The following is a 13,411-nucleotide window of genomic DNA, read 5'->3' on the forward strand; positions in this document are numbered from 1 at the left end:
TGGGTCGTTCAATTAAAAGACATTAAACGTTTGGAATCTGATTCTGCCGACGAACTGGAAGCAAGTTTACCTAGTTGCAGTGTCTTAGACGTTGAAGTAGTTTTCTCGAAGGATCGAGCACGGCTGATAAATTCTCAACAAGCCAAAGTCGGACAACAGTCTTAGTCGTGTTATTCTCAACTCTGGTTAAGCCTTAAGATGGTCAAAGACAATCGCGTAACTTTCCGGTCACCAGAGCGCCGGAAAATTTCAAAATCACACGAAACTTTTTCCCAACTTACGAGACACAGCGTTTACGCGAATCGACGACGAAATATCGCTGATCTAGCTCGGTTACATCGTGCATTTGGGCATCGACGTTCTTAGGAACGACGGTAACGAGGGTAACAACGCTTTCGACGTAAAAAATGCATCTGATAAATTAGCCACGTTGGAAAATGTTCCGAGAGAGTTTCCTTTTTCTCCCTTCAGCCCTTGGTTCCGTGTGTCGGTGAATTAAATTCGGTAAAACAGAAGGTGGCAGGGTGAGAGAAGAGCAGTAGAAAGACAAGGACAAAGTGGAAGATAGAAGGGGAGGTCGGTGGCATCATCATCGTTGCGCGTGCATAACTTCGTGCTCTCTTGGCTGTGCCAGCAGCCGGCAAGGTATTGATCGGCTGAACCCACGAGGACCACATGGCGACTCCAACTTCGTGCGACTTCGTGCGAAACCGGCACCCCTCGTGCCTAACATGGCGCCCGTAGGCGGTCACGTGGTCGCCACCCCCTCACCCACACCACTACCACCAGTAAAACAGCGGGCGCACTCGACCACCACAAGGGATATATGCAGCCACCAATTCATCTCTCTCTCTCTCTCTCTTCTCTCTCTTCTCTCCCTCTCTTGTTCTCTCGCTCTTTCTTCCTCTATTGCTCTTCCGCACTCTCTGTCTCGCAGACCGTGTCCTTTCCAGGGACGGCTTAAATATTTGCACGGCGAGGTTCAATGATATTACATCGAAATTTTGACCGCACCGCGATAATGAGAAAACTGTCTGTCCATTTGTTGTTGGCACCCGCCCTGAATTGGAAAAACTATTTTTTCTGTTCCTTCCTTTTTTTTCCTCCCCTTTTTCCCGCTTGGAAATTATCCTGCGTTTCTGGACCATCGAATTCTGTCATTTTTCATCCGTGTTTTACGATGGGGCAAAAATACCGGCAGTCTTGTCATTCGAGTCACATGGCTCGTTTCTCTTCTGCAAAATGATCCGACAACTAAATAGATCCTTCGCCGACTCCGTTTTCGGCTCATTTTTCCTCGAAAACCACCATCCGGTTCTCTCTGTCGTTTTTCTTTTTCTCCGCGTATATACTACTTCTCTCGTACCGTTTTAAAGCCACGCGTGCAGAGAGAGGGTTGCGCCAGCTCTCCGTACAGCTGTTTTAACGTGTTCGCTAACTCTCTCTCTTGGAAAGAAGCGAGTCAACTTTTAGCCGCTCCTTCAAAGTTTGGCTTAATTAATGAAACGAAAGGATGACTGAATTTTTAACTCGCGCAAGTTTAGCCGTAAAACGGTAAAGCACCTCGCAAGTTTCCCCCCCTCCTCTTCCAAACGACGAGTATAATACGCTTTTCGGACCGTCTATGCCAGTGCTGCTCCAATTGACGGGACACGTAGTAAACCTGCGAGCGTAACATTAAATTTGTACCTTTGAGCGCGATCTAGTTTCCCCTTGAAATGCAACGAACCAAACTCGATATCTCCTCGTCTTTCGCATCAACATCGCTCTCCTCCTTTTTCTTCTTTTTCCCCCTTTTTCTTTTTCTTTCTCTTTCTTTTTTTTTTTTTTTTTTTTACGTGTCAAGCTCTCCTAGCAACCGGCATTCTAGCGACTGCTGTGTAATCCTGGAGCGATGCACACGACCGGTCGATCGTACGTGTATCGGACATCTTAAGCCACGATATTAGGAGGATGTGGCGATGGAGAAAGAGGAAGCGGGGCGGCAGAATCGAGGGAGAAATACACGACAGAAGGACGACCGGAGAAGAGGGGCAGAGATAGAGAGAAAGCGACAGAAAGAGAAAGAGAAAGAGAAAGAGAAAAAGAGAGAGAGAGAGAGAGAGAGAGAGATGTTTCGAAGAGCCAACGGTACCCGACTCCAAGTACCCTCCGGACACCCTCCATTTGTCCCTACCGTTCCCTCCCTTAACCTTCCGCTATCTCACGACTGACGCATCGTCCTGCAGAACAGAAGGAAGACGGAGAAAAGAGATGGAGAAAGAACGATCGATCTCTCAGGATGCCAGTCGTACCGACGACCGATTGAAAAGCTTCTGATTCGTGACTCGAGGCGAGAAATCCTGACTCGGGGAGAGAGGTGGAACGGTCAACGAGCTACAAAGCTGGATATGAATAGGGCAGATTTTTAAATGCTCCGGCTTGGCCCGCTCGTTACCGAATATCCCGTAATTCTCTCTTTGAACGCGTATTTCTCTCTCTTCCTCTTTCTCTCTCTCTCTCTATCTATCTATCTATCTATCTGTCGATCCGATAAATCGTAGTCGTTATTACCGTTACTTTTGAGCGTACAAATTCGCGGAACTAATCGGGTGGAAAGGGGAGGAAAAAACGATTACACGGTATTTCGTGTTTCGTGTTTCAGCAGCTATGTGACGCGGGAATGGAAGAACCATCGTGTCACCGGAAGCAACATGGAAGAACACGAGGCCGACTTTAGCCACTTGGGCGAAGAGGGAAACCTCGAAAGTGTAAACGGAGAACCGGAGCGTTCTAGTGGAGGAACGTTTCAGAAATTATTAGACAGAAAGCAAAGTGACTTGGGAAACGACACGCCGGTTAACGAGAAACCGTCGAAGGCTATCGTTCGGGGAGATTTTATCGAGCACTTTCGAGATAACGGCAAAGAAAATTAATAACATCGAAAATATATAGATATGTATATATATATATATGTATATATGCATACACGTGCACACACCGAGAACTAATGTTTCAACCCGTGAAGGATCGTGTACACAGGGTTGTGACTAGACAGGATACGCGGCACGGTGACGCATCCTGCGGGATACTCGAGAGACCGATCGATCTCGTTGGGCACGAGTCACCGACTGCGGCAATGACCGACTGCTGCAAAGCTCTCGCGATATTTCCGTACCCTATTACCGAGATGGCCAAATATTTTCAAGAGCGATTCATCCTCCGTACTTCGTACGACGGTACGCGAAATACCAGGATGTCGTACTTAATGTATAATGTATCTTTATTGCGTTACGATTGCGGTAATTATCGTTGTAAATATAACTGCCGGCTGGCAGTATCGCGCTGGAAAGTCTCTCAGATTTACGGCAAACTGGGCTCGTAATCCAAAAACGATTTTGGATCCTGTCGAAGTTAATTAACCTAATACGCGGTTGCGGTTTCCTATGAAATTTCCATGAAATTGCCGGAGGAAGACTACCCACCCGTGGGTCGCGCTCCAACCTCTCCCGAGAGTTAATGGAAGAGTACCATTAATACTTGGATGCGAGAGAGTCGTAATAGAAAAATAATTATCCGACAAATATATCGAGAACGACGACTCGAGGACGGACATCGCGACGAAAGCGGTTCCAACTCAAACGGAAAAAAAAAAAAGAAACCAAAAACCGGAAAAAAGTTCCCTCGAAAACTCGTCACGGAGCTTGTAAGTTTGGCGTTCAGTGCCTTCCGTGAAAGCGCTTCGGTTCCCTAATTAACGCACGAAAGCACACGCGGCGGTGCCAGGTCGCCAGAACGAACTTTAAAGTCGTCCTGAGATCTTGTGTAATCTGTGCGAGAGAACATTTCCAGGTGAAACGACTGCTGCGCTTTCGCGCGACTTTCCGAGCAAAAAGTCGCTGGAATATTCTCTCGCAAGGCATCCCCGTCGCCTTTCTCAACGACACCGAGCTGGATTTCGAAAAAAAGAAAAAAGAAAGAGAGAGAGAGGGGGGGGGAGAGGAGGAGAAGACGAAGAAGAAGAAGAAGAAATCTACTCCGTCCGGATTCTTCCGTGCTTGAAAACTTTTCGTCACGCGAACAAAATTTATCACGAAATTGAAGACGGTCGATCGGAACGATAATAATCGTAATTTCGCGTAAACTTTCCCGAGCTACCGATGGAAAGCTTTTAAAGATCTTAACGATACTTGCGAAGAGACTAAAAGAGGGCCAGCTCAAAAGGAGAAATGGGGAGAAAAGGCGGCGGCGGCGAAGGCGGCGAAGGCGGACAGCGAGAAGAGGGAGAGCTCGAATCGAGTAGACAGAAGCTCCAAGTTTAGAAACGCAATAGAAAGAGAAACGAGGCGGTGGGTGGATGGAAGGAGGAGGACGAAAGCCACTCGTATTGATCCAGTAGATACGCTCGATTAAACCGCAAATTGCAACGGATTGGCGTAAGTTACAACGTACTAAGACTACTAATACCGAGAGGTGCACACGGTGTGCCTTCACGATCCCGCCGGAAACTACTGATAGCAATGGCGGCTGAATCTGAAAATCAACTGACGTTGCCTCGTCGTGCCGCAGCCACCCGCGCGCGCGTGTGTGTATGTGCCAGCGCGTCCCGCCCGTGTATTTCACGAATACGCGTGTCCGCGGGGCCCCGGCGAAACGGAGACGGGCACGTTGACGTACCAACTTTCAAACTATCGGATAAACTCGCGACGCGAGCGAGCCTCGCCGAGCATCGGCTTGCGAGCAGCCCGTCACCGTAATTTCATCGGCCGCGGGATTTAAAGAGTCGTGTAATCCCGCACGAGCGTCCTGCAAAACCGGGCGAGCGTCCAACCAAGAATTCAATTCGAAATTCGATTAAGGACGACTCGGGCAAACCCGCGGAACTAAAGGAGCGTATCAATCAGGAGTCTGTGTCTGCCGCGCCGTGCGCAGGGTGCACGTCGTGTACACGCGAAAAGAACAATGACGACGACGACGACGACGACGACGACTACCAGCACCACCACCGTCAACGTTGGTACGTTCAGCAATTACGTCACGGAAAAATCTCGAGCGAAAATCAACAATGGAGAAAAACCGATGTAATTGAGTTTATGAAACTTGTTCTCCGAACGACGAGATGTCACGTACGTTTATATCCTTCCACCCCTTCCCTCTCCTATCCTCCTCCTCCACCTTTTTTATCTTGTTACGCTATCTTCGTCGTTTCCACAGCTGCTTAGCGCGCCGGTTGTCTCTCTTTCTCTCTCTCTCTCTCTCTCTCTCTCTCGCTTTAATCTCTCCGGTCTCATCCTCTCCGGTTGGTATCGTGCGCGTTAATTCGTCGTCGCGTTGAATTAATTACACGTCGCTTTAGACACTGTGGTTTGTCTATTTGGGAAATTGCCATTTGCCTTGGCGAACGCCATTCAAAACGAACTCGACGATTAGTCAAAGGCGTAACTAAATATTCAAGGAACTACTACCGGCGAAATAAATCGGACTAATTCGGCGGTTCAAACGACCGAGCTAATGCCCCGTGAATTATGCCCCGTCCCCCGCCCTCTCCCCTCCTAATGAGAAGAAATTTTTAATGGCCTGTAAAATTGAACACGCCAGCCCCGCCCGAGCGTACCAAGTAGAATCCAGAATCGGTGTTGATTCGATCTGCGAAAAATCGATTCTCTTGCCCGCTGTTACACAACGCGAACACGTTTTTCCTTCCTCCTCCACCCCCCCTACCCTCCCTTCCCGATTCTTTCCATTGAATTTTCCATATCGCGGATATTTTCCCTCCATAAACAGCCTACAGAGAAGGGTTGTTTACACCGTAAACCGCACCTTTCGCCTCGCGCTGTACTATGCGTAAGAAAAGAATACGTGCCACGTAAAATCCGCGCTTACAGCGATACACTTCGTGTATGGGGAGGGGGGAGAGAGAGAGAGAGAGAGAGAGAGAGGCGTACAATATTTTCGAGCGGGCTACGGTGGAAAGACGTACGACGAGATACTGAAAATTTCCTCGGAACTCGCTCACGTACGCGTAAGTTCATCGTGGCGACAGTTACCGCGGATCGACGTGGCGTTATTTTTATTTCGAGGAATATCTCTTCTATTTACTTGGAACGTGGGTGGATTTGATTGAGGGGGGGGGGGGAGGCGAGGAGCGTGGCACACACGTTGGACAATTCCAGGGCTTCGCATTAAACTAGACCGTACTGCTAATGGCCCTTTTCGTTTTACCCTGCTCGAATAAGCTTCTCTCTCTGTCTCTCTTTCTCTCTTTCTCTCCCTCTTGGAGCACAGGGAGCGCTGCTTTCGGACCCAAATTGATTGGACTGTGAATCGTCCGGTTTGAATTATTCATACTTTGTCCGTCGATAAACCAATTTCTGTTCCGCGACCGAATCGAGGAGGAAAAGATCGTTGCTCGCCGCACGACGCACGAACGACCAACATCGGGGAACAAAGAGCAGAATGGGGACCAGCGACGGTGGCACGAACGTCGAATGAAAAGCGAGGGAAAAAAGGAGAAAGAGAAGAAAAGAAAAGAAGAGACGGGCGAGATGGAGGGAACGGGGAGAGGGGAGAAACGAGAACGCCGAAAACTCGAGAGGCGGCAGATCAGTTAACTTGGCCGATGGTAGATCATCGGACGACTTGCAACGACGTTTTCATTTTATCACGACGATGCAACGACGCGGAAGATACCTGCGAGGAGGGAGATAGTCGACGTCGCGTTGCTCCACGAGTTTTATCGAGCTGCGATGATCGAAAGCGCGGAGAGGAAGGAAGGAAGGAAGGAAGGAAGGAAGGAAGGAAGGAAGGAAGAAAGGAAGAAAGGAAGGAAGAAAGGAAGGATGGTGGCCGGAGTCTCGTTAAAATCTCTTCCTCGCTCTCTTTCCCCGGCGCGCCTCGTTATCGACACTCCGTTCGCCATTCCGGACGCGAATATTTTAATTTGTAGGTTAAGGACACGCGAATAATTAGGCACGCGACGTCGGCCGTGATGATCTAATTACGCGACGCGGTAAAGCCAATTCCGACCGCGGTGATAAAATGGAAAAAGACGCGCCCGTCTCGAGGGCTTCGAGAAAAGAGAAACGTCGGAGACGGCTCGGCAGGGGTGCAGAGAAGACCGGGAAAGAAGAGGAAACGATATTAACGCACCGACCACTCGAGATAGTCGCCCGGAATGGCGAACGTTACGAGAGGAGTCAATATATACAACAAGCCCGAATAACTTTCTGGGGGCGGTGTGCGGTGTGCCGCAGCCAGCAGCAGCCTTCCGATATTAAAGAATTGGCCAAGTTTCCAGTTTCGATAATAAAATCGCCAACTAATCGTCTATCCATCGGCGGAGAGGGACGCATTACGCCGCCGGAATCGTCGGCAACGACGCGAGAGAAACTCCATCCAAGTTTCGGCAGGAGCAATCGTACTTACGGATGGTTTCTCATCCCCGAGCGAGACAACCGAGTCAACACCCGCGATAAGAGGACACTTTTACTTGCACTCCAACGAAGAAAACCGCTCCCGGCGGTCGCTGCTTTTGACCTTTTGCTTTTTTCCCCCCCGTGGATCGAGCAATAGCGAGGGGGATCTTCCCGACAAAAGATTTATGAACCCCTCGGCAATGTCAGTATGCTACTTATTCTATCGTCGAGTGCGCACTCCAGGTCCGCAGGAAAAAAAAAAAAGAAAAAAAGAAGAAAAATGCGGGGGCGATGGTACGAACACGCGAACGATCCTCAAAGAGAAATCTTAAAAAGGACCGGCTCCTCCCCTGGTCTTCGATAGCCGAATCAATCATTTCCGAGCTCGCGAGCTCGCGCTTCTCATCTGCGAATGGTAACCAAAAATACATGGGTCGCGTTGTCATCGAGCGTCGTTCGTATCTAGTTGACGCAAATGTCACGAAGGGTCGGCGAGTCAAAAAATGTGAGCCGAGAGAGGGAATCGCGAGCGGGTGCAGCGAGTATCGCGCTGGTGGTAGGTGTGGCGACCACCTACCGACAGCACGAACCTGCGAAAGTGGAATTACGTTCGACGGTTCTCGAACGCGTAGCCAATTGACACGATTCCCAGTAATTTTAGCCGGTGGTTAGAACCGGGGTCAGGTTATACGTGCCAGGTCGCGTACACGGTATACTGAAACTAATCATAATGTATCCTCATCGGTCGGAGGCAGTGCTATGATTGGTCCGTTGCGGTATTCCTCGCTGCCAGATAAAGTTACCGTAATATGGATTAACTGCCCGGTATACCTCGTATTCCGATTCAACGCTCGTATTCGACCGGGGGATGCAGTAATGAACTGGTAACCAGCGTTGCTATCAACCGCATCGAGATTCGCGGTGTCTTTTAATAACGTATTCGCCAACGAATCCCCACGAGTTTCGATTTTCCCGGCGTCGAGAATCGTCGAAAACCATCTCGTGTTTCGCTCATCCCCCGTTCGAGGACGACGCGATATTTCACGGTCGCGTTGCTCTCTTGCGCCAACAAAATGCGTGCGCGAGCGTGCGGCGCCACGCGATACCGATTTTTAAAACGTCGTCGCGTCTCCGACGGCGCCGCACGTTCTCCAGTATCCGTGGCTTGATTTACGACGTTTGTTTTTCAAGCGGATCGCGGATGATCGTCGACGGGGGCGCTGCTCGCGGTACGGACAATTCGCGACGCGGTTCGTTCCTTCCCTCCTCGAGCATTGAAATATCGCCGTTTGTCGTCGGACTTTTTTTGCGCGAGCGTTTCGAAGCCAACGATCCGAGAGATACAGGCGTCAGGATGGTGAAAATGACGGGAGAGATTTTTCCAACCGCGACCGCCCCGTTCGTATATATCGAAACGAGAGAGAACGGCTGGCTAAAAACGTGAAACCGAAACTCGGAGAGAACGGCGCATAAACAGAATATAATCGGTGGATAATTGGCTAACGATGTTTCACCGTGTCACTGAAAGCCGCGCGCGGAAGAAAAAGTAAGCATTAGCGGTCCATGGAATCGCAATAAACAGCCGTGGAAAATGCTGCGTCAGCGCTGGGAACCGAGCGTCCCTTCGGATATGCCCCCATAACGGCAATATGCATTTCCCAGTGATTACAATTTCGGTTCTGCGGCGTGGTTTTCCCTGTTGTAGAATTAGCAGAAATTCTGACTCAGTGAGCAAAACAGTGCTGTTCCCGCAAGTGCCAGTGGCGTATTAATAACACGTGCTTCGTGTAATTTCAATTCCTGCTGCACGTTTCGTCGCACCGCGCTTCGATTCTCACCGCTATTGGGAAAATAACACACGAACGAAATTCATAACGGCCTAATGAGTTTACGTCTACCGACGCTCTCGTGTTTGCCGAACTGTCTCGAAACGAGAGAGAAAAAAAAAACAAAAAACAAACATGGTGCCTGTCGAGCATCTATTCTCGGCGTATCGCGTTCGAAAATTTGCTTTCGAAAGTTATCCGCCCCTTGTTTTCCGCCGTCCGATAGTCTCGCGTCCCCTCGAGAAATCCACGCCGCCTCGAGAATCTCTCGAGTCATTTTTCACCCTTTAACGTTACTCGCCAGACGAGTGTAAAAAGAGCTAAACGTCCGTCTCGTTAATGCCCGATAAACACGAGGTTCCAAAGCGTGCTACGAGCGCTACGAGTAGAGTCAATGCCAGGAGTTCATCAGTGCAAAATCGACGAGAAGGAGCAAGAAGAAGGAATAAAAGAGAAAGAGAGTAGAACGCGTCTAATGCGTTTGCACGGATGAAAGATCCAAAAGGGAGAAAGAAAGCGCACACGGTGAAGCGCGCGTCTATCGGTCGACTATCTTTGGAACAACGTCACGAAAGCTTTTCACACGAGCGCGACGCAGCGTGTGTGTGTCGCTACGTGTGTCACGAGAGTGTGTAGAAGAAACAAGAGATAGGGGTACGTAGAGGCACGCCGATGGAACAGCTCGCTCGCAATTTATATCTCGTCCCTTCTCACGCCGAAATATCGCGGAAAGAATGATGGATACTGGATGTCGGTCGCGTACCGCGACTGCGAAACACGCGGAGTGCCGTTAAGGTCGAGTGCCTCGCATGTGGGACACTCGGTACTTTTTCTTCTCGTTCCTGCAGTCTCGATGCTTCGCCCTTGACAACGAGCCACCTCGCTATCGCCGTTGCCAACATCTTTCCATCGTTCGTTCGTTCGAATCGAAGATATCGATCGGTCGATCACCAAGGGCTCGTTACACCGTCGTTACGACACAATTTAATCCGTCACGCTCTCCGAGCACCGGTTTTCTTTTCTTCGCTTCTAATCTCTCGACGGAGGAAAGAGAAGTGGGCGAACGAAATTAATCGGTCGAACAATTTATCCGGCTGACACACTGCGAACGATATCGACGACGTCCACGAATAACAGCCATAGGCGTTCTTCCAGGAACCGTACGGTTCTATATCGCGCGCACTTTAATCATTTAAACGGGACACACCGGCGGTCGATACCTTTATATTTTTTCCGAGTATCCACCTCGCGGTGGTACGGTTATGTCACTGATTAGGGTGGTTTACAATCACCGGGTTACACACACACGGCTCCCTTTGCTACGGGGGTGAAACAATACCCGAGTGGGGGAAGGTCCATGACCCTGCACCCGGTGCAACTTCCGTTCCGCATCGTTGTTCGGCTACTCGACGCGCACTACCCGAGCAAACGAGAATATAAAATTACCTTCTCGACCGTAAAATAACCGAGAGAGAAAGATAGAGGGCGAGGGAGAGACGGGGTAGAGCACCTATCGCAAGTATTTTAATTCGCGTTCGAGCATAATCGGACGAACGCTGTTTCTTTTTTTTTTTTTTTCGTTAACCAGGGACATTGTAGCTCTCTGTGTTCGATCGATGAGCCCGAGAGTAAAGGTATCTATAAATATAAATTCTCCTCCTTTTCTTGGAAAACGCGATTGTGTCGTCGCGTACGCGATGGAAAAACATCGCGCACGAGAAGTCTCTCCGATCAACTAGAGGACGACTGTTATTTTGCTTATCATTCGCGTGCGACGACAGTTCGTCACGACGCGTTAACCTTGCTTTCGTGCAGCCCTCTGAACGTTGACCCGCGACACGCTGTTGTGTCAACAGGCTTACGATGTTCTTCGACGAAGAAGAAAAAAATACCACCGGAAACGCAAACGCAACCACGCAGAACAGTAAAAAGATTCGTAAACACTCACCAAGCTGGACGTACATCTTCGGCCTGATGTTCTCCTGCCATGCTGCGAGGACGAGGGTGACGGTGGCGACAACGCACCAGCAGGATAACACGGGGTGCATCCTCGTTTCCAAGATGGTACGACGCCCCATCTTCTCTCGGGTGGTTCGAACGACGACGCCGAAAACGTGCCAGGATTCGCACTCGCCCCCCCTTCCGGTGTGGATCACGTAAAGGAGAAAGAACCTCCGGTAACTCACGAATACCGCACCAACCACCGGCACTCTTTACTCCCCGTTAAGCACAGGCTCCAACGTAACAGCGGAAGGAGAAAGGACGTGTTTCTATCACTCTCTTTTTCCTCCCTTTCTCTCCACTCACTGCAGCAGAACGTGCGAGGGTGCCGCAGTCACGTGCAGCGTGTTCCTCGTCGTTGTCGCAGCCGTTGTCCTCCGGCTCTGCTCACGCATGTTTCCCTGCGGACGGCCGGCTTCCTGATCGCGCACATTCACGAGATCGAACGCGGCGGCGGCGTGTCCGCACGCACCTCGACGGCTCCGAAAATCGGCCTGCGATCGAAAAAAGGACGACAAGGGGTGATTGCGCGAAGGGAGAATTGGAGAGAGACAGAGAGAGAGAGAGAGAGAGAGGGGGGAGAGAATGAGAATGAACGCGAGAGAGAGAGAGAGAGAGAGAGAGAGAGAGAGAAGGCGTGTGCGTGTTTGCGTGTAAGAGAAAGAAAGAACGTAGGCAACGATGAATCGGAGCACGAACGTGACGACGTGGATGTATATGTGTACGTATATACGCGATCGTGTGCGTCTATCCCGCGAAACACCGTCCCGGTCAACAACTACGAAACACACCACGAAACGATCCGTAACCCGCGACGATCGGCGTCACACTGACACCGCGCAGCACCACGACAGGTGACACGCGCCCCCCCACCACGCTACGAAATCCCTTTCGGGAAGAATCGGCCGGTTGTACGCGCAGCCGCGTCGATAGCGCTCTGCGCTATGTTCTCTCGTCTACTCCGGGTCGCATGTGCGTGGATACGCGCCGCCACTGCACGCACACGCACCTCTTACGCACGTGTAAGTAGGAGTAAGAGCCACCACCAGAGAGAATAGGGGGCAGTGGATGGAAAAAGGGGAAGGAAAACGAGGGGAGATAGAGGCATACAGGAGACACCGATTTTCAACCCCACCACCCCCGCGACACGATCACGCCGCCGTTCTTGTCGACGTCCACGTCGTCGTCGTTGTCGTCGTCGTCGTCGTCTTCGTCTTTGTCGTCGTTCTCGCCGTCCTCGTTGATATCTCGTCGACGCTACTACAGCGCCTCCAACCTGTAACGTGAAAAAGAAAAACAGGGGCTCGATTATTTGTTCGATGGCGATGCTTTTTCGAGAAAAAAGAAAAAAAGAAAACGTCGTCTCAGTCGAGCGATAAGCGCGACATGCATCGATTAAACGAGAAATGGCCGTTTAAATGCTAATGTATTCCGAACGGTTCGTCTATCCGTTCCTCCGGTAGATTGTTTTCCTTTCTTCGCGATAACCTTATCGTTCCACCAGTTGCCAACCTGCTACGATTACTTCCAAGTTCAGGTGCTCGGAGCTCGGGGGTGAATTCACTCGAACATACGAGGCACGAGGGCCATTTGAATTATTACCAGTTGTCCCCCGTTATTTTTCACCAGATTCCTCGGCGTTATATTTCTTGACCTGGATTTCAGCGGAAACGTTTGCGCCAGCACGAATTTTATCACGCTTTATTCGCTCGAGGGTGCTGAGAGGGCGTAATAAACGCGCGACTAACGATCACCTCGTCACCTCGTATCTAACACCGAGCTACACCGATAGCTTTCGCAAAAAGATGGACTCCTGCCCTGCCGCGTCGAGGAACATCAAAACGCAGCGTTTGTTTAATCACTTGCGCTGGCAACTGATTGCGGACCATAACGAGCGACCAAACCGTATATACAATTCCTTTCGAACTCGTCGGTATGACATCACTGGATAGAAATTATTGAAAAGTAATAAATTTATTAATTGTTCTGCCTATTTTGTTTTACTTAAATATACTTAAAACTGAGAAAACATTGCAATTTTGGCAATTTCGGCACGTCATTCCAGCGCAAGAGATTAACAAAGAAAGTTTACCATCGACGCTCATACTACGCACGAATCATTTCCATCGGCTTCCAAACCTTTCTCTCTCTCTTCTTTCCCCATTCCATTTCTTACTCCTACTCGTTGCT

General features: G+C 50.0%; 1 protein-coding gene across 2 annotated transcripts in view; it reads right to left on the reverse strand.

Annotated features, from left to right (window-relative positions):
* Positions 1 to 13,411, reverse strand: part of LOC122535215 (semaphorin-1A) — a 213,924-nt gene that overhangs the window by 176,629 nt on the left and 23,884 nt on the right. Inside the window, exons 2-3 of one of the 2 annotated variants that reach the window (XM_043666562.1) lie at positions 12,483 to 12,497; positions 11,169 to 11,715 (exon numbers count right to left, since the gene is read on the reverse strand). In XM_043666562.1, the coding sequence (XP_043522497.1) occupies positions 11,169 to 11,298 (130 nt within the window). In that variant the 5' untranslated portion in view covers positions 11,299 to 11,715; positions 12,483 to 12,497. Of the gene's footprint in view, positions 1 to 11,168; positions 12,320 to 12,482; positions 12,498 to 13,411 lie in introns of those variants that run through there. The other variant, XM_043666563.1, reaches the window with a different exon arrangement.

Source organism: Frieseomelitta varia, unplaced genomic scaffold (genome assembly GCF_011392965.1).
Source record: "Frieseomelitta varia isolate USP_RPSP 00005682 unplaced genomic scaffold, Fvar_1.2 scaffold_682, whole genome shotgun sequence".
Taxonomy (NCBI): Eukaryota; Metazoa; Arthropoda; class Insecta; order Hymenoptera; family Apidae; genus Frieseomelitta; species Frieseomelitta varia.